The sequence below is a fragment of the Numenius arquata genome, chromosome 22 (assembly GCF_964106895.1).
Source record: "Numenius arquata chromosome 22, bNumArq3.hap1.1, whole genome shotgun sequence".
Taxonomy (NCBI): Eukaryota; Metazoa; Chordata; class Aves; order Charadriiformes; family Scolopacidae; genus Numenius; species Numenius arquata.
The window spans coordinates 6,990,869-7,011,626 of NC_133597.1; the positions used below are offsets into that span (position 1 = coordinate 6,990,869).

Consider the following 20,758-nt stretch of genomic DNA (forward strand, 5'->3'; position numbering starts at 1 on the left):
CGGCGCCGGGTGCCGGGGCCGCCTCCGGGGCGGGGGCAGGCGGGTCCCTCCCCGCCGCTGTCACCGCTCGGGGCCGGCCCAGCGCCCTCCCCTCGGCGGCTCAGCCCGGGCCGGGGCGGCGGCGGCGGCGGCGGGGGACGGGCGAGGCGGAGCGGCAGCGAGCGAGCGCGGAAGGGGCGGCGGAGAAGCGGAGCGGAGCAGGAGAGAGGAGCGAGGGAGCGCGGAAGGAAGGAAGGAAGGAAAGAGGAAAAGGAGGAAGAGGAGAAAGAGAAGGAGGAGGAGGAGGAGGAGGAAGGGAGAGAGGGAGGCAGGCGCCCGGCCGCCTCTGCCCCGGGCGCCCCGCTCCGCGCACGGCGGGGCTCAGCAGCCGCCGCCGCCGCCGCCCCCCCCGGTCCCGGCGGGACGCCCCCGCGGCGCTGCCCCAGCCATGAAGGCGGCGGTGGACCTGACCATCATCAAGACGGAGAAGGTGGACATCGAGCTCTTCCCGTCCCCCGGTAAGCGCCCTGCCCGCCCTTCCCTGTCCCCCCGCTCGCCGGGGAGCCCGGTGGATCCCTTCTCCTCCTTTTTTCGCAGCGAGGGCGGCGGAGGAGGGGGGAGATATCGGAGGGTTGGGTTGTTTTTTTTTTTTTTTTGGGGGGGGGGGTGGTGTGTTTCTTTGGGAAGGGAAAATGAAACGCACCCCCCAAGTTGCGGCGGAGCGGCTCCGCCCGTGCTCTGCCGCCCGGCCCTGCGCTCCGCCGGCTCTGCCCCGCAGCACCGCTGGGGGAAGGCGAACTTGCTTCCCGAGCGGTTTTAAGACTTTCCGCCCCTCCAGTCTCCCCCCCTTTCTTTTAAAAAACAACCCGCCGCCCCTCCAGCCTCCTTTTCTCATGCTTCTGGCATCCTTGCGGGGATGTAGGCAAGCACCTCCGGCTGGGAGGCAGCAGAGATGCGCTCGGATGGGTGTTTTTTTTTTTTTTTTACGAGTTCCTCAGGACATCCCTACCCGTTCCCGAGTGGGTGAGCCACGCCGGGGCTGGCAGCCCTGCACAAACTCCTTCTCTGGGGTGTACGTTCCCCCCCCATCCCTCCCTGGAAATGTCCTGTGTGGTCCAAGCACTCCTAGTATTTGGGAAACAAAACTCCAGCGGTACCTTCTGTAGATTTTACCGCGTTTAAACCAGGAAAGCCCGCTGCTTTGATTTCCCCCTCCCATCCCTTCTCTGGAGCTGGAGAAATGGGTGGAGGAAGGGTGCGGGAGCTATCAGGAGAGATAGCAACATGTTACTGAAACGAGGCGTGTGTTTTTGGTTGGGTTTTTTTTTTATCGTAGCGATAAGTTTAGCTGCTGCTGGCTGTGGTTAATGCTAATAGTTGACCCTTTACCATAATAAGGGCTGTTTTCACATACTGAGATGTCGTCTGACTGCCTGCTGACCCCAGATGCTCAACTGATTCCTGCCTTGCTCAGCCGAGGTAGAGGATGGGGCTTGGAGGGCCTGCAGGGAAACAACCTTCTCTTTTTGGGCACAAGGGAGGGTGAAATGAGTCCTGTTGCTTCGCCTCTCCCTGCTGTAATTCCCACTGCGCTGAAGTGGAGGTTGCTGGATTTTGTGTGGCGCCGGTGTGCTGAAGAAAATCGAATTAAAGGTAGAACCGTGCAGTTTTTTGCCAGTTAGCAAGTTTCTAGGAAACCCAGAAAGGGGGCTCGACTCCTGCCAGGCAATATGATTTCAGGCTACATGTGGGAAATAAAATGACAGCTGAGTGCAAGCGGGGCCGGAGCAGCACAGGGGCTGGTGCTCAGACTTAAAATAGTTGCTTGTGTAGGATCAGCTCGTCTGCAGAGAGCTCCAGTAAGTCACCACATGCCTGGGGGATCTGCCACCGATGGGCTACATGGTGTCTGATGCGGGGAGAATGTCATTTGCATGGTCCATCATCCCACTCTACCTGCACGTAGAGGGGACCTACGTGCAGGTCAACCTCTACATGGTTGCTGATTGTAGTTGTTTGGGTGCCCTGTGCCTCTGACAGAGGCTGAGCCTGGCTTTCAGGTGTGGGCTCTGAAGGGCCAGGCTTCAAAACGCGATGGGGACACTGAGGGTGATTTTCCAAAGCACCTCTGCAGGTTAACTGAGAGGCTCTGGTGGAGTTGAGGACCTGTTTGTGCCCATTTCCTAAAAAAATGGTTAAAAGAATATTTACTGGACACTTAGTCCTGCACTTCAGGTGGTGAGGGCTGTCTGTTCGCTTGCAGGGGAAGAGAATGGGATAAGAAGAAACACCTGGTCCATTGGGGCAGGGCTGGGGGGATGTGGGGTTTGTTTTTCAGTTCAGACCGAAGTACCTGTTTAAATTCACACATCTCCTGGCGTGGGTGAGAGTGTGTTATGGAGGCATCTGTCCTGTCGAGGTGTTTGAGCATCGGATCAATGGAATTACCTTGTGCCTAAAGTGAGGATTCGGTGTTTCGCGCTGCCTTAAGTTCATTTTCTTCTCTCCATGAAAGGTCTTTTGCAGCTGATGTCAGCAAGCAATTTTTAGAGTTGACCCAAAGTTTAAACTTGGGCAGGAAGAGAGCTGAAAAAAAAAAAACAACCCGAAAGGTAAAAAAGAGCTGACTCCCTATCGACTTCAGCTGCAGTCGCTTCTGTTTTGGTGGCTGCGCTAACACTGTGAGCCAAAAAGGTCAATGTTGTCAATTAGCTGGCTTAACCTCATTTCCCCTCTAATGTTTTAGAGAACGCTGAATCTTTCTTGCTTGGGCAGATTGATGTTGAGAGAGGGAGTATGGATGCTGCTGGCTTTCGTTTCTGGCATCCAGCGATGCCCTGTGTTGGGGACGTGACTTTTCTCTACTCCTGCCTGGTTTGGGCTGTGTCTCAGGACTTCGCTGCTCCCTGATGGCTCCTTCGGCCCTTGGTCATGGCTGAATCTGCCACCAAATGTGCCCATTGCCCTTCTTTTCAAAATGGGCATTGGCCTCACTGAGGATGAGTCCAGCCCCTCATTCCTTTACGTGCTAACAAGCAGCAAAGCAGATTTGCTTCGTGGTATCCATAGGGTTAACCTTACGCAGGGAAGAGTCGTTACAGGCATAGGTTTTCAATTGTGCAAGATGTTTCATGTGCCAGGTGCTTGGTGCCCCATAAAACTGCAGAGATGCTCTGCCTTGGCTGCACCGTCCCCCTCTCACTCCCCCGAAATCAAACCCTGCTCCAGCCCACACGTGCAGGCAGCCTCTGCGCGTAAAAGTTAGGTGGGATTTGTGGTGTGTCCAAAGGGTTTAAAAATAACCTGAAAGGGATGTGAAGTTGTACAAAGCTTCCCGATTCCCCCCCCAACGCTGTTGCCGGCAAGAATGTGTGAGTGAGATGAGTAGGTCAGGAGCCAAGAAACCACAGTGGTGGGCTTCTCCTTTCATACACAAGTTTTATGTATGTGGGTTTTCATGGTAACAGGATCTGATAGAGTAGATGGTAACATCACTTTTGATTGCAGATATGTGACTGGTCCACCAATGGGTCCGTGGGACTTAAGTTTACCGGCTTTTTTTCAGACAGTAAAAACCCGAACCATGCAAAAATCAACCCTAATGGGAACTTAACCTTGCGACTGGTAAACGCTGCCCTCCGCAAATCAATTTGTTTCCTCCAGTTCTGCAAAGCTCTGTTTGCTCTCTGCGGTCAGACTTAAAAGCAGCTCCGCAGCCCTTGCTGGAAGCTGGCAACGCGTAATTGGGGATCCGAGTCCTGAGAGATAATGACATTTCTTGCTAATGAAGCTGCTGGCTTGCTGTCCCCAGAATGCCCCACCAGGTCCGGTAGAAGGGCTGGAATGGCAGGTGAGGATGCTGGGCATCTGAGGATGCGAGGCAGAGATGCTGGGCTCCCCATCCTGCATCCCCTTTTGCTTCCTTGGAGGGGTGTTACGGACACGGTGGTGGATTTATTCCTGCCTGGCAGGAAAAGAGGAATTTGGTCTGTGCACACACAGCGTAGAAATCCTTTCTGCTGGGGGACGGAAGGACCCTGCGTGTTTCGGCGCTTCCCATGCCTACCCTAAGGCCAGCTGGGAGACAGGCGCGTTGTTTCCATCGGCCTGTGCGTGGGTGGCGTCCCAGGGGTGTATTTTTATCTGGCAAGAGCCTTTCCCTCTGTTTAGGGTTTGGGACAATGTTGGGTCAGGGCTGAAGCAAGATTTCTCCTGCTGTGGCTGCTGCGGGGTACAGGGAAGCGGAACAGCTTCTCTGCAGCCTGTGTTTGGATGTAGGACCTGCCTGAATCATGCCTCTTCCCCTTCCCACAGCCAGGGCAATCTTTTTGTCCTTTGCTTTCACTTTCAATGCAGGCAAATAAGGGAGTTTGCATTTAAAGCGAGTCTTCTGGCAGATGCATACCCTCCTCCGCAGTGCCTTGCTTCAGGGAAGTGGAAAAGTGAGTGTGAATGTGTCTTCATTGCGGTCTTAGGATGGGATCCTTCATCCGTCCCTCTGTCTTGTCTAGAGAGGATAAGGTTCCAGCCATTCCTTCGTTCCTAGGTCTCTGTATGTGTGCACGGAATGGGATCACAGCAGGACGAGACCATTCAAGGGAGTCACTTTGCTCAGCTGGTTGGGCATAAGAGTAGCGCACAGGGACTTGGAGCATCTCTTCCAAAAAGGACCCTGCGTTATCCTTACAAAGCGCTCGGACTCCAGGCTGGTCCCTACAGCTGTGTCGGCCGCTGGGCGACTCAGTTTCCCTGCTGCTGTTGAGACATGGGTCTTGCTGGTGGCTTGCGTGGTCACGGTTTCGCGTGCGGGGTGAAACACGGCAGCAGAACACCGGCATTTCCCTCTCTGTTGTGCGATATCTTCCCTTCCTCTGCGTCGGTTGTACTGGAAGAGCATTTCCCTGTCCTCACCGGGATGGGGTGCGCGCACACGAAATGCCAGAGTGTTTGCCTGAAAAGCCAAGTTTTCCTGGGGAAAGGAAACAAGCACCGAAAGGTGACTTCAGGGCTGCAGAGGATTGCATCCAGCATCTTTCTGAATGCTTTTGCCTCTGCCTTAACATCAGAGGTGAGAGCTCGGCTTTGGCTGTGGATTGTTCTGTTTGGGCATGAATCCATCAGCCAACAAGGGCGAGACTCTAATAAATCCGGGGCTTTGGGCTCCTCTGGCATTTTCGATGCTGATTGCCTGTGGAGGAGGTGAGAATTTGAACTGAAAAAGAGCAATTATCTTTCTATGCACTTACAAAATGCCCATTACTGTGGTATCCAGCTAGGATGGGGGAGTGATAGCTTCCCAGGAAGGAGGGGACTGGCTGCACCTGGCTGCCACCAGCTCCAGCTTTTTTAGTGTCAACTTCTGTCTACTTACAAGAAAAAGCCATGAAAAGAGGTGGAAAGAGGGCAACTCCAAGACCTTTCCTTCAGGGATACACAGATTGAAGCGCATCCCTTACCTAGTGCATTTTTAACCTGAGTACAGGGAGGGAGATTTCCAGGAAAAAGGAGCAAAGCCCCATTCCTTCCACTTTTTCATCATAAACTCCCCAAAGCATGTCACAACTGTGTAATTACAGTGTTGTTACACGAAGCGGCCGCTAATTTGCCATGTAATTACAGCATGCCATGCTTTGATAGGCCTTATAAAATGAAGGCATAACGCAGTCTCATGCTGGAATGCTGCATTCGAGCTCTCCAAAGGGAGCTGATGAGCATGGCGGTGGATGCCGTCCTGCTCTCCCAAATCCATAGCGGATTGCTGGTGGGCAAGCGGCAGGCACATAGCTGGGAGCGTGTGTGCCCTCCCGTGGGTCTGTGGCACGCCGAGTTTTACCAGGACAACCAGCTTTGGAGTGAAAAAGCAGCCGCTGTGTCCTCCCGAATGGATCCTTGCTGTGGGGCTGAGCTGGGGGGGCAGCAGGGACCGGGTTTAGGGGGCAAAGGTTGACAACCAAGTGATAGTTGGATGCTGGAGGCAAAAATGGAAGGTGGCTTGGTGTTCTCCACCAGTCCCTGCTTCACGGAGAGCAGATACATCTCAGGCACTTGGGGAAGAGGTAGGTGTAAGACCAGACTTTTGTCTGAATAAGGTTTAGGGACATAAACTGGCAGATCTGTCATCCCAGATGGCTGTTGTCAGTTGTGGTACCAGTATCATCTGGGATTTTGGGGAAGAAAGGAACAAATTCAGGCGAATTTGTCCCAGACAAGAAAAGAGGGTCTTTTCCTTTTTGATGGTCCTTGCCTGGGCACGAGGTGAGGAAATGACATCACCTAGGAGAGCAGGTGTCATTGCTGTCCCTGGAATGGCTCCAAAGGATGGAGCTGCTGGCATCTTCCAGGCTGACAAATTTTGCTTGGGGCAAGCCCTGTGCTTGGTAGGACAGTGCCAAGGGACTAATTGAAGTCAAGAAAGAAGGGATGATCTGCCTTGGGCATTAAAAAGCCCCTGGAGCCAGGGACTGACTCTTCATGGCACTGTGGGGTTGGGGGCTCCCCATGGAAACTGGGGTCTTCCTTCTGGGTGCAAGATTGTGCCTCCACAGGTCAAGACCTGACTCCCCAGGTTTCCTTCTCGGCTGGGAGCCACGGGCCAGTTTGCAGCTTTTCCAAATCAGCGTAGCTCCCCTGAAGCCAGGGATATATCCTCTGATCCAGCGTAAAGCCTCATTGCTGCAGAAGCCAGTGGGACAAATCTGTAGCTGAGGGAAACTCTACAGCTGTCTTGCAGCCAAAAATTGGGCTTGCATCCCCCTTTTTTTTTTAACGCCCGACATAGTTATGCATCTCAACTCTTTTGTTCCTCTTCCGTGACTAAGCTGGTCGCTGCCTGTGTTTCTTTTTTTTTTTTTTTTTTTTTTCATTGTGTAGTTTATAATCTTCCAACTAGATACAGAAAAAAAAATTTGCTTGCAGCGCTGGCCAAGAAGGCTCTGGTTTCCCTGGCGCCGGGCCATGCTTACATCTCCAGTCAAAATACTGCTGGTTAAACAATAAATATTTATTGATTCTCCTACAAGCTCCTACATTTTTCCCAGGTGCTGTGGAATTTGAGTTGTGGGGGGGGGGGGCCACTCGAGTCCTGCTGATGGCAAAATTGTGAGATGGCTCCAAAGATAAGGGCTCTCTGGTGGTCTCGGATGCGAAAGTGACCCTTGGAAGGCTGGGTTGAGTCCTGCTGTATGGCCCTGTGCATCCAGATCCTATAGATATGCTCTCTCCCGTCCATCTTAGCTTCCCCAGTTTTAGGATCTGTGCCTGTGAGTGCTGGTAATTATGTAAAAATGGGCAAAACTGCAAGTCGCTTTGTCTGCCTGAATATCTCCTTGAACACGGGAGGGACTCGGGGATGATACGTGCTTCGATGTCAGGTCCAGAGAGGTGGCAAAAAAAAAAAATAATAAAAAAAAAAAAATCAGGGTGGTTTCAGTTTGAAATGTGATTGAAAGGCTCAGTCTTCGTATCTAGATGGCAGACACCCGCCGGATCTGAAAGTGTGTAGCATTAACAGGCTGCGAATGTTTGCATGCAAAGCCTGAGCTGCTGCAGGGCTGCGTGTGTGTTTAGATGAGGGCAAAGCTCCTGGCGTTCGCCTTCAAAAGCGCTCTCAGTTCTTCTCTCCCCTTCGTGAGTGCGGTGGGTGGCTCAGAGTAACTTTTGGCTTCTTCAGCCCTGGCTGGGGGCAGACCGTTGCTCACCTCTTTCTGAACTGTGAGATGAAACTGCACATTTGTGTTGAGGTTGGTTTTTTTCTTCTTTTTTTTTTTTTTGTTTTTTTTTTTTCCACTCGACTGGCAAAAATCTGAGACCTGGGTTGCTCTTCTCCTCCGCAAACAGCATCAAGCCATTGAGGCAATATCTGTACGTGCAGGACCGGGGCAGGCCATACATTTTTTTCCCCATCACCTGGCCTGCTCTTGCTGTCCATACACAATTTTTTGGCATCCTGGAGTTGCTGTCGATGGCTGCCTCCCTCTGTCCGGAGACCCGCTCTGCGCATTGCGCAGGTGGACCTGTTGTTTGCAAGAAGCCAGGATGCCGTCCAGTCCCCCATCTGGTTCCTGTAGCCTGTGGATAAATATAACCCGCCAGAAAAGTATTACAAATGCAAGGACGAAATAGCAGCTTTCTTTCCCAGAGAGGAAAATCCCCTCGTTTCTGTTGTTCCCTCCGGTTTGGGAATGAGAGCTGTGCTGGTGGCAGCCTCCCTTGCGGGTTGGGATGTGCGAAGTCACAGGCCTCTGTCCGGCTCCGGGGCTTTAATTCCCATCCTTGTCATCTCATGGCTGGTGCTCGACACAGCAGCAATCCCCTGCTCCAGCAATCCCCTTCTTCCCACCTTTTTTGCTCCTGTTAAACCTTTCCTATAAAGCCAGAAGAGGCAGAGACCTCCATCTCGGGTGGCCGGTGCAGAAAAACAGTGTTTTTCAGGTTACAAGTGTCTGATGGGCTAAGCCACACCAGCTCAGCATCCTCCACCACCCTGGTGGGTTTGCAGGAGGGATTGCTCTCCTGTGGGACCTGGAGACCCTTCCAGCTGAAGACCGTGGTGCTGGGGTGGCTGTGGAGCTGCAGGCCGGCTCCCAACCCCAGCGAAACGTTCGGAGCTCGTTAATGAACGAAATGCATTTTCTTACACGGAGGGGATTTTAAATTGGCTCCACATGGATTATGTACGTTGTCGCACTTTCCCGGAGGGTGATGGCATGAGGAGGAATGTGGGTTTGATGAAAGAAGCCAGACACTGACTCAAAAGCGGAGTTGCTCCCCCCGTGCCCCCTCTCCCCCCCATCTCATTTCAAATATTTGACGTGATTCCAAGGCATTCTTCAGATGGCTGGTGGGGAGCGCAGGAGAAGCCAGCCAGTGGGATTTTGCTATTTTTTTTTTAAATGCAGCATGCTTTTGGAGCCTCTGACCCCAAAAGGTGTTGAAGAAAGGCTTGATGAGACCTGGTTTTAGGGGAAACTGAGGCACGGTGCCCCCATCACACTGCAGCAGGGACGTGGGAGCATCCCCCGCTGTGTGCTCCAGGTCTCCCTCTACTTGTGGTATTTAGGTTTTTTTTAAGCCGTACTGTCTCCTCCGCAGCACCAGGAAGGCCAGGACCAATCTGCCTCTCGGGATTTCCAGTTTGGGTTTACTGGTTGACTCTGATTTGGGCTGGGAGTTACACTGGGGGGGAGGCGAATGGCTCAGCCGTGCGTCCCTCCAGGGATCACAGTGTCATGCGCAGCAGGATGAGGGTTGTGTGTCCTCGTGGTGGCTGGAGTCCTGGGCTGGGATTTCTCCTGGGATGCTGCCTCTCCTGGGATGGGCTTGGAGGTCTCTGGATGAAAACTGCTGACTAAGGGAAATCGGCACCCAGTAGATCCCAGAAACTGGGGTCAGACACTGGGAAGCGCTTTCGGGTTTGTTTTCTGTTGCTTTTTCCCCCCTTCCTCCTCCCCTGTCAGCACCATCTATCACAATAATCAAAATGTGGCTTTTTGACCCACATGAAAGTTTTTTTTTCGTAGGTGTCTGCATGTGTTTGTGCAAAACCACTTAATTTTGGTCAGTGTTCTGGAAGCAGCAAGGTTTGGGGTTTTTTTTACCTTTTAGTTTTGAGAAATTGTTTACCGAAACCCGAACCATCAGAAGAAACAACTTGCAAAAGCTGAGTACTCCTGGCTTTTTCCACTGGAAAATTAAAAAAAGCTGTAGCAGAACACGTGAAATTTGGGTCTTTTTTGTTTTGTTTTTTTTTTTTTTTCTTCCCTTCTTTTTTTACACATTATTGTTAGAAGCGGTTTTAAAATGCAGCGCCAAGTGCTTTCTCTTTTAAAATGCTCAAGGCATGTTACCCAACCGCTCCATCTCTCCGGACCGCTTTGTGAGGTCAGTAAACGCAATTCCTCCTCCTTTGCAGTGGGGGAAAACTCATTTACTCAATCCCCAGCATCAGCTGCGGGCAGCGGGTGAGTCCGGCAGGTTGGTACCAACATCTGTGGCTCCCCATCCCATGTCCTGAACCCATGCTGTTTCCCGGACCCATCCTTCCGAAGGGATGCGAAGAACTTTGGGCTTGATGTCAGAGGGCTGTCCCCGGTTCTGGGAAGCCCGGTGCCGCCGTGGCGCTGGGAAAGTTTCGCTTTCCCGTGTCAGCACAGTGGGGTTTCAGAGCCGTCACGGTAGCTGTGGCCCGGCAGGGTGGTTAGTCACTGGAGCTGGTTTCCATCCCTTTAAGCGGCTCCAGATTTGAAGCTGGCTCTCAAGCTCGCAACTTGAAAGGCCCCGGCCGTTGTGCCTGTTTTGCCTTCGAGCTGGATGACTCTTGCCCGTTTTTGCTTTCAAACGGCCGAACCCCGAGCAGCCAGGGCCATATGGATCCTATAGAGTGACCTGGCTGCCCGTTGGAGGGGCGTAACATCAACAGGAGGGAAGCGGGGGGGCTAACCCTCCTCTGAGCTGGTTCTGGGCTAGAGCAGCCCTCTTGCCGCTAGCCCAAGCCGTTTGGCATCTTCCGGCTGTGATGGAGGGCTTGGCTTCCCCAGGAGTTTGCTGGCTGCTCCCAAGCACTCATTGAAAGCCGGAGTTAGGCCTAAAAAAATTTTAAAATAAATAAATAAAAAAAAAAAAAAGGAGGAAGAAGAGGGGGAAAAAAACCCAGAGGAAAAGCAGAGGGGAGGGATAGTGTGCCTTTAAACAGCTGTGCGCCAGCGTGTGTAACTGCGCTCGCTAATCTGGTGACTAATTCGGTGCGTTGCAGAGCAGCAGCCAAGCCGGCTGCCAAGCTGGGCCACGTCCCCGGCCGAAGGCTCCAGGAGTCATCGGGTCCCCTCCCTCCTTTCATCCCGCACCCCACCGGGGCGCCGTTCCTCCCCCGCCCCCCTCCAGCCACCCCACCGCTCCCCATGGCATTTTATTTACTCATCTGGAGGGCACAGCCCCGGCGGTCTCTTGACTCAGCAGTCCGGGGCCGATGGGAGCCGCGGGAGCAAATTCCAGGCAAGAAATAATCTCATGACTTGTCTCGGAAAAGATTGCTCCGAAAAGATCCCCTAATGGTCACGGAGCGCTCCGTGCCCGCCCCTCCAGCACAGCCCTGACGAGGCTCCCGATTTCCCAACCTCGGGGAGCCGGGGCAGCCAGCCAAGGCAGCCTGGGGGGACTTGTCGGACCTTTCTCCCTTGGGAAAAGAGGGATGGATTTGGAGACAGGGATGGCACGGGAGCTCAGAGCCGGTGCCTGTCCCCCCGCCAGGGCATAGGGGTGTGGGGAGCTGGAGCTGGCTTGCCAGGGCAGGGAGCCCAGAGTTGGGTTGTGTTGATTTTTGGGTCATTCCTCCTTTTCCTTCCCTCGCTTCCCAGGGAGGGTTTTAACCTCTTCCTTTGTCCCCAGGCAATTTCAGTTCTTTCATCAGTACTTTTGCTCAGACACTGGCATTACCTTCAGCAGGGCTGGCACCGTGGATGAGTTGAGAATCGTATTAATATTTATCATATTGCCTGTTGGCTTATTTTCATCCTGTGTGTCTCTCTCGCCCACCTCCTCCCCATCCAGAGCCACCCGAGTCTCATCCCCTTTTGAAGGCACTTTGGGAGGTCTGGTCCCATTCCCAGTGCCTTCCCATGGGCACTGGGGATGGGGTGGGATTAGACCAAGTTGGGAATGGAGGACTTTTGCAAACCTGCATTTTTCTGAGAGGAAGGCTGGCCCCGTGGGCGGGCAGGGCTGCTGAGCTGACAGCTCTCGTGCCTCCTTCTCAACCGGGATCAAGGCTCGGGAGCACACAGCTCCTGGGGCTGTGACCGCAGGGACACGGCTCTCTGTGGGCGTCCTGCCTCTCTGGAAGGGTGTCCATTCACTGTGGCAGCCGTACTGCCTTCTGAGATGAAGAAGGAAGGAAGGAAGGAAGAGGAATCAGCTTGTGGCTCCTGCTCCCCATACACTTACTGGTTTCGCTCCTGCCCCAAAGCAGCAGGAGCTTGGGGCTCAGCTGCCGAGGGCAATGGGGAGACTCACACCCCCAACCCACCATCCAGGGCCCTGCCAAAGCTCCTCCAAGCTTCTTACGGATGGTCAGTGGAGGATTCCCGGAGTTCCTGGCAAGGGCTTCCAGCTCCCGCGTCGCTGAACGACACCCCCTCCACCCCCTCCTCCATTTATGTCTCCTCCTAATGGCCTCTTGGCCTGAGCAGCCGAATTCAATCAGCCCTTTCACCATCTGCTCCCAGGCACTTCTGCCGGGGAAGGCTCGGGGCCAGGGAGGCTGTAATTCCTTAATAGCTTCCGGATGCTGCGCTTGGGGTGGATGCAAGGGCTGTGAGTGTCTCAGCCTCTCTCCCCCCAGCCTTCGCTGAGGTTTCCAAGCTCGGGCTTCCTCTGGGCAAATCCAAGCACCTCCAGCCGCTCTGATTTATCCCTGCCCTCCCTTCCCTCTCCCGTCTCTCCGGGCTGAGGCCAATAGGTGACATAATCCCTGTCCTGGACAGCCCTTGGCTCTGGGGTGGGGATGACCAAAGCTGATGGGGCAGCCCAGTTCATCTTTGGCTGCCTTCCTCAGTTCACTCCCACCTTCTTCATCTTCCCAGGGCTTTGCTTGGCCCCATCTCTTCCCGGTGGGAAGTTTCCTAGAAGTTGGAGGTGGAAAAAAAGGCCTTCTCAGGATTGTTTGGGAAAACTTTTGCTCTCCTGCATGGGAACACTTGATAACCTGGAGGTTGCACGGTGTAGCCTGGAAGGGGCAAATGCCAGTAGCTCTGTGCTTGCCCTGGGTTTCAGGAGAGCGGTGCTGCTCCCCGACCCGATGTCTGAAACACGACGAGATGGAGGAAACTTAATCTCAGGGCTCTTTGTCTACCTGTTGTGCTGGGGAAAATCCTCCTGTTCTTTGCCTTCGTTTCCATGTCTGCTTAAAAATAAATAATACCGGGAGAATCATTGCTGAGATGTTGTGAAATGAGATTGGTTTGGCACCGGTGTTTCTGAGGCACTCTCTCTGGCGTGGGCTGGAGAGTGTTGGTTCCCAGGTTTCTCCCCAGGCCCTTTCTGGCCTCCATCACTGGAGGAGCTGAGCAGCTTGGTTCACTCTCTGGGGACAGGGAGGTGAAACGGTGTTGGGCTGGCAAGCAGCATGCAGGGATGGCCTTGTCCTTATCCCCTTCTGGCCCCAAGGCCAGTGTGAAGCTGACCCTCATTCACCTTGCCCTCGATACCATCTCTCGCACGGCTTTCAGCCCAGCCAGCAAAATCCTCCCCGTTTGTGGCTGCTGGGGTCATCTGCTGCTCTGCAAAGCGCATCTGTCTCGGGGCTGGTGGGTGGAAACACTCAATGTGCAATGGGTGAAAAGCACCTGTGGCTCTTGTCTGTGGGCTGGGACGGGGATGGTGCTCATGGAGGTGTCATTTGTAGCATTAGTGGAGTCACAACCCTGAGGGGTGCCTGGGGAACTGAGGAGATGGGGCTGGCTCAGGCAGCAAAGCAAAGAGAGCAGGTCCTTTGCTTTGAGCATCTTTTGCTTCTTCTGTTTAGTTGGTTCTTTCTCCCCTCCTGTTAAATGCTGGGGTGCTGAGAGATGCCGCCGGCACAGGGAAGGTGCCTGGAGTGTGTAGTGGATACTGTGAGCTGCTTTGGTGTCGATTTGAGCTGCAGGGGGCTGTTGTGTGCATCTGTGAGCCACTGACGGGGAGAGACCTTCAGAGAGGAGGGGTCAAAGCACTTGCAAGTGCAAGTCTTCAGCGGCAGTAAATCCAGTGATGCAGAGAAGTAAATCCATATCTAGCGCAGGGGAATTAGAGGTATGTGGATCGTTACGCTGCCTGCCATCTCTTGGCAGCTGCTAGCAGAGTTTACTATTTGCTCTGAAGAGTTATAAATAATTTTGTTGATTAAAATGATTGATTATCCTTGGTCTAATATTATTTAGGCAGGGCAAACAGTGCTGAGGTTTGCCAGCCGCGCTCTGACCTCCCAACCCTCATCTGTTTGCATAAAGCCTGTGCAATTATTTGTTTGATTTCAAAGCTAAATACTCTAATCTCTCGTCTTCTCCTCCGGTAACTGCAAAGACAGCTGGGCAGCTCGGCCTGATAAGGGAGGACAGACCTGGAGTCCTCGTGTGCGGTGGCAGGTCCCTAGACAGGAAGGGACAAGGTGGAGAGATGGGGACCTGGTGGTCACCAGATGGGACAGGGCAAAGCTGTCAGGCTCCTTCTCCTCCTCCACATGTCCTTGCCTTGCTCATTGAGTGCTGCCTGCGCTTCCTGGGCAGAGCCGAAACACTCCCTGCTGTATAAATAAAAAAAAAAAAAAAGATGCTATCAAAAGCCTAATATTAGAAGAAGGGCTTTCTCTGGGGAAGGCAGCAGCGGCAATCCCTCTGCAATCCACCGGGGATGTGATACGCCGCGACTTGCACCCTCCCGTTGAGCAATCGGACGCGGTTTATCGCCGCCTTGGCTCTACGTCGTCAGGGCTGGTGTTGCCCTGAAGGGAAGGGTTGGCCACGGGAGGCTGCGGAGGTGGGGGTGGGATGGGCGGCAGGAATCTGCAGCTGCAGAGGGATGTGGCAAGCTTCGCCCCCATACGGCGCTGCCCTGGGGCAGGCTGCGTGCTCGGGAGGTGACCCACAGCTGCTCAGCCTCCCTTCCTTGTCATAGAATCATAGAGTCATAGAATGGTTTGGGTTGGAAGGGACCTTGAAAGCCATCCAGTTCCCCTCCCTGCCCTGGGCAGGGACACCTCCCACCAGACCAGGTTGATCCAACCTGGCCTTGAACCCCTCCAGGGATGGGGCAGCCACAGCTTCTCTGGGCAACCTGGGCCAGGCTCTCACCACCCTCACAGCAAAGAAGTTCTTCCCCACATCTCATCTCAATCTCCCCTCTTTCAGTGTCAAACCCTTCCCCCTCGTCCTGTGGCTCCCCTCCCTGATCCAGAGTCCCTCCCCATCTCTCCTGGAGTCCTTTTAGGGACTGGAAGGGGCTCTAAGGTCTCCCCGGAGCCTTCTCTTCTCCAGGCTGAACCCCCCCAACTCTCTCAGCCTGTCCTCACAGCAGAGGGGCTCCAGCCCTCCCAGCATCTCCGTGGCCTCCTCTGGCCCTACTCCAAGAGGTCCACGTCCTTCCTGTGCTGAGGCCCCAGAGCTGGACACAGTACTCCAGGTGGGGTCTCCCCAGAGCTGGTTTGGTGCTCTCTGCAATGTGTGGAGATGTCCTGGGCTTGAGAAACGGAGCAGGAACATCCATGGGCACCTTCCATTTGTGACTGATGGGCACTTTTATTGTGTGGACACCACCAACGTGTCTCCACAGCAGGTCCAGCCCTTCCAGCTTTAGCAAACATTCTTGTTTTATGAATGAGTGCGCTGGTGAGTGGAGAGAGTGACTTTGATGTGGAAGGAGATATTTTGGGGGTTGAACATCATCCTAGCTTGAGGGCACTTCAGACTGCATCTTGCCATGTGGTACCCTCGTGTCTGGCATGACGTGGCATTGATTCAGCCTGGGAGCAAGGGCTGAGGCCAGGACACAGAGAGATCAGTTTATGCAGGAGTTGGGCTGAAAAACAAGTGAAGGTGGGGAATTCTTTCAGTCGGATGGATTGGAGGCATTTGGCTGAGCGTCTGCATGTCTAATCCTTTCCAAAGGAGAATTGAGGCTCCTTTTTAGGACCAGTGGGCTCCCAGCAGCAGGGACATCTGTGGAGTCCATCTACATCAGAAGTGTGTCGTATCATGGTGACAGACAGCACAAATAATTGTTTTTTCTTTCTGGGCACAGAGTCATTTCATGTGGCCGTAGATAAGCAATGAAATCATCCTGAGCCGTGAGGTCATGTGTAGCTGCTTGCAGAATGTGTTGGCACAGTGTGTTTCTCAGGTGTATTTGAGCCGACTTCGAGGGGTTGGGATCTCTTTGTGGGGTGATGAAAGAGCTCAACATGACTGAAGGTTCCTTGGCCCTTCTCCCTGCTGCGAGGGGACAGCCCTGCCAAGAGATCTCAGCCTTCCTTTTTCACACTTCTGGTCCTGACAGCATCTTCCTCGCACAGTGTGCTGCTGAGTAACCTCAGCCCGGCCTTGCAAAATCTCTGCTCTCCCTTTTCTGGGAGAGGATCACGGGTGGTTTGGCAGCTCCATCCTTCCCCAGAACAAGCAGCTGGAGGTGTTGGAGCTCAGTTCCCATTAAGTGCCTTTCTGTATCCCTGGATGATGAAGGAGAAGGAGATTAATATCTAGAGGAGAGAGTGAGGGCTTCTTTGGATGGAGAAATGCTCAGTCTGAACTGCTTGGGTGTGATTGACCTTGGTAGTATCCCGTGTGTGCTTTTTCACCCCAGGATGAATAAATCCATGTCAGAGTACTGGGCTGCATCCTTCTGTAGGGACAAATCCTCCAGTCACATCACTTCTTCATGGAAGATGCCAGAAATGGCATCATCAGCCAGAGATTTGAGGTGAGAACAGCAGAATTCCTGGTTTCAACCTGGCTGGAAAGAAATGGATGTTCTCGCGGATGGTGGGACACTCTGGGTGTGGACAGCCTGGACCACTCTCTCCTCCTTGGAGTGCTGGAGTCCAGCTGTGGGTTTGCTTTGGGAGGGCTTGGACCATGCTCCTGTGGCTGTGGAAACCTCCGGGGTGGTGAAGCCGGCACGACTGGCCTTGCAGGGCTCCCAGCCCAGCCTGAGGAGAACAAGGAATTTCAAGAGGCTTCTGGTCCCAGGCGTGAGCCATTTGAATACCTCGGGCACCCTTCCAAGAAGCAAATGAGTATCTAGTTGTTTGTTCGGTGGGGATCGCTGGGTTTTGGTAGGTTTTTCTTTTTTCTCCTTTTTTTTTTTTTTTTTTTTTTTCCCTCATTGCTGTTGAGCAATTTGAGCTTCGCTGCTGGGACCTGGAGTGTGAGGAGCTGGGTTTTTTTAGCCGCGTGTTTGCAAACCAGCATCTCCCGGAGCTGGAGCACTGATGTGGGGCAGCCCACACAGGCATGACCTGGACTTGCTATTTACACTTGACCTCCTTTCAGTCGGGGCTGGGTGTCCATTACAGGCTTTGCTGAGCCCACCCTGCGCTCCCATTAGTGCCTGTGTGCCTGTGCACGGGGATTAGGGCTCTTTAGCAGCGCGGTTAGCGGGGATTAGAGCGAATTATCGCAGGGGAAGCGTGTCTCAGAGGTTTGCGCGGGGCAGGGAGTGTCCTCCCAGCCCTGCTGAGGAAGGACCGAAGGCAAACGAGCCTGAAAAGGGAGATGCTAATCATGTCCTCAGAGGGGATGCCCTGGCCCATGTCATGTTCGATTGGGAAAATGGGAGGGTGAACGGTGATAAGGGCCTGACCCGCTGCAAGGAGAGGCTGTGGCTCCTGAGCAGGAGCGGTTTGGGCACGTGGAGGTTGTTCCTCGCTGCCTCAGCGTTGGCTGCAGCCTCCTGGGCTGGCTCTCACACAGCTCTGACCCGGGAGCTCAGCCTCCGCACGGGCTTTGCACAGGTTTAATTAACCCCGGGCTCTGCCGTCAGGCCGGTGGGTTCGGAAGAGGCTTGTGCTAGGTTTTAGTTGTGATGCTGTTACATCTAAAGCGACAGGAGCTGTTTGGAAGCTGATTCAAGAGTGTTTGCCTTTGCAGGGGGGACTTGTGTGTTGAGTTAATGGCCGGAGCTAAACCTCACACAGCCCAGTTTCTGCTGTCGCTTCTTCTTGATGGAAAAATCTTTTTGCTGACTGCTTTGCATAATTTTGATGAGTGGTGTTAAACCGTGGCCACATTCCCCGACCTCAGAGGTGGCCGCATCTCCCCGGTGCTTGCTTTTATCCGTGTGTGCTCCTTCCAGCAGCTGAGATGGGGAGGATGGAGCAAAACTCTCCACCAAGGGAAGCCCCGCTTCGAGTTGCTGTGGGAAGACAAGCCATAGATCCCATCCCAGCCTCCTGAAGCTGGGGACACTTTCCCGGAATTGCAGCCAGCGTTGCCTCAAGCCCTGTGGTTTTGCTTAGCTTCATCCAGGGGTTTCTCCAGCACTTCATTCCCTCCTCTCACCCACAAAAGCTGGGGAGGACCGAGCGAGCTGACCACCAGGCTGCTGTTCCCCTGCGAGCTCCTGGGACTGCAGGAGATGCCGCTTTCCCAGGATCTCTGTCCAACACCCACATTATAAAGCTGGAGAGAGAGAGTGGAACGGAGCCTGAACGAGGGCAGCAGAAAGGCTTAGAGGGACATTTTGAGAGCGTCAGGATAGAAGCATCCTTTCACCTGCTGGTTCTGATGTAAGATACCCAGACCCAAACCCAATGCTCTCTGTCTAGTTTTCCTTGTGGCATCCCCTGACCATCCTCTTCTTGCACCCGTGCAAGGGTGTCTCCATTTTACAGAGGGGTGAAGCTATTTACCCCAAAGCTCGAGGCCGAGCAGAGCATCCTGACTCTCGCCCTCCTCTTAACCTTTCCCCTTCCTCACTCCTTGTGATGCTCTAAGTGTCGAGAGTCCGAACTTGGAAGAAATGCTTTTATCTGCATTTAAGGAAGACAGTTTTCAGGCCCTTTATTTAGGGGAAGAGCTCGCCCCCATGACACACCACATCTCCATAAGAAAGCTGCTGAATGCCGGAAGAAAGCCAGCTTTGTTGTGCTTTCTGCAGCGCTAAGCAGTGTGGGCTTTCAGTTTCCTCTCTTGTTTTTTTTTTCTTGAAGCCCAGCTTTCATCTCAGAGTATTTATTTTTCACTGCTTGAAGGACAAAAAAAAAAAAAAAAAAAAAGGACTTATTTTTCTTTTTCTCTTTTTTTAAAAAAGAAATATATTTATTTTACATTAAAATAGCAAATGTCTGTGCCTTTTGTGCCATTCCTTGCAGAGGGAAGCAGGGCCGGTCTCTGGCAAGCTGCTGCAGGAAGGGGAATCAAATCTCCCCTCTGTACTGCCTGGTCCTCTGCCTCTCTCCCCTTGTCCTGTCCCCACATCCCCAGCAAACACCTCTCCCAGTGCTTGCCCCTTCTCCCCATCCGTCCTTGCTTCCCAGATTTCCCTCCGTTCCCTTTTTTCCAGCTTTCTGTCCCACTTTCCCTTTCCCCCCTTAATTTTGCTGCCCTTTTGGTCCAAGGAGCCCTAATTGGAACAGGCCGGCTCTTCTCCTGCTTCCTGCGTGGGAGTGAGAGGCAACGCTTGTGAAAACAGTTCAAAAGTGCAGACAAATTTTTGCCTAATCCTGCCTAAATAACAGGGGGCTCAGCCAGGGTTATTTGCTGGGGTGCTGGGGGCACCTGGGAAAAGGCAAAGCTGCCCCGGGGGGAACTGAGGTGCCTGGTGGTGTTGGTGGTGGAAACCTGAGATGGGGAGATGGTGGCTCCATGGTGCCCAAGCTGCTTTGTTGGGGAGCGTGGGAAGGGTCTCGGCTCCTGGCCCCCCTCTCCCCAAGCCTCCTGTTATCCTGAGAAAGGTTTCTCAGCTGCTGAACCCTGCCAGCTGGGGGACTTTGGGAAATCTGCCTTGTTCCAGCTTCCCCCATCCCTACTTCTGCCCTGGTTTTGGTCCTCGTGAAGGCTGGGATAGAGGGGGCTCGGTGAGGTGGGAGGACAAGCTTGGGCAGTGTTGGGCTTGGTACGGGCTGGAGGTAGGGAATCTTGGGGCTTGGTGGTCACTGGCTCACCGTGGGCACACGGGAAGAGGGTAAGAGAGCAAACCCATGGCCCTCCTTGCAGACCCTCTGAGAAACTCCTCTTGCTCCATTGCAGACATCCAGCGCTGGGCGGATGTCCCCAACCGTGGGCACCTTGAGGTGGGACAGCGTTGGTGGCTGTTGTGCACGGTGGATTTCAGGAGGATCTCAGCTTCAAGCTCAAGGGCTGAGATCCTTTAAGGGATATAGGCACAAGTTTGTGCAGCCTTTGGATGCACAGTCCCAGAGAGATGATTTTTCTTGTCTCTCTGCAAATGATGTGGTTTGAAACCAACACACATCTTCTCCCAGACTTGTCCCCATGCCTCTTTCAAGTCATCAAAGGGCCCAAAATCCTCAGCATGCTGCGGGGTTGGTCTCAGGCCTGGGAAGGGGAGGATGAGGAGGCCGGGCAGGGAGCGGGCTTTTACCTGAGACAACAGCGTGTTGGGTTCCTGACCTTGGTGTCCATCCATCAGAGCAAGGGCAGGAAGAGGCCACCGGGTCAGCTGGCTCCACTCTGACCCGCCGTACATCCATTTACGCACAGGCTACCGGGCAAAATAGCGGGGACCGGACAAGGACACACTGGGGCTTTTGATGGGAAAAAAAGTGAGTGGCCGAGGGGAGCTTTAAAGAGGCATTGACCCCGAGTGGAAACTTGTGTGAAAAATGACTTTACTCCCATCCTCCTGCTCAGAGCGTCTTTTTTTTTTCCTTTACTGCCATTTATTTTGCTTATGCAATCAGATGCTAATGCTTTGGCGTGCAGCGGAGTCACTTTGCATTTTAAGGTCAAAATCCCTAAAGTTTGTAAATCGTAGTCCTTTAAAAAGATCAGATGCATAGAAACAGTTTATACGTGCGGAGCCTGGTGAGAGCAGAGTGGGAACGTGGCTGGGAGACGAACTCGGTGATCTTGGCCTCTTTGTCCCTTTGCCGGCTGCTTTTCTCCCAGGCCCCACGTCTCTTGGTGCAACACCTCGCACAAGTGGGACGGTGGGTTTGGGGCAGATCCCTCGTAGCTTAGAACCCATATAGGGATGCAGCAATATCAGAGTTGTTATTATCCTCTTGTCTGGCTAAAGTCCCATCCCCAGGGATGTCAGGGAGCTGGAGAAAAAATAGGGGTCTGGTCTCAAACCG

General features: G+C 53.5%; 1 protein-coding gene across 5 annotated transcripts in view; it reads left to right on the forward strand.

Moving 5' to 3' along the window:
• Window positions 1–20,758, forward strand: part of ETS1 (ETS proto-oncogene 1, transcription factor) — an 80,552-nt gene that overhangs the window by 30,404 nt on the left and 29,390 nt on the right. For 2 of the 5 annotated variants that reach the window (XM_074162545.1, XM_074162546.1), the window contains exon 1: window positions 428–497. The exons of 2 other annotated variants lie outside the window; for them this stretch is intronic. In XM_074162545.1, the coding sequence (XP_074018646.1) occupies window positions 428–497 (70 nt within the window). Of the gene's footprint in view, window positions 1–302; window positions 498–20,758 lie in introns of those variants that run through there. One more of the 5 variants, XM_074162544.1, reaches the window with a different exon arrangement.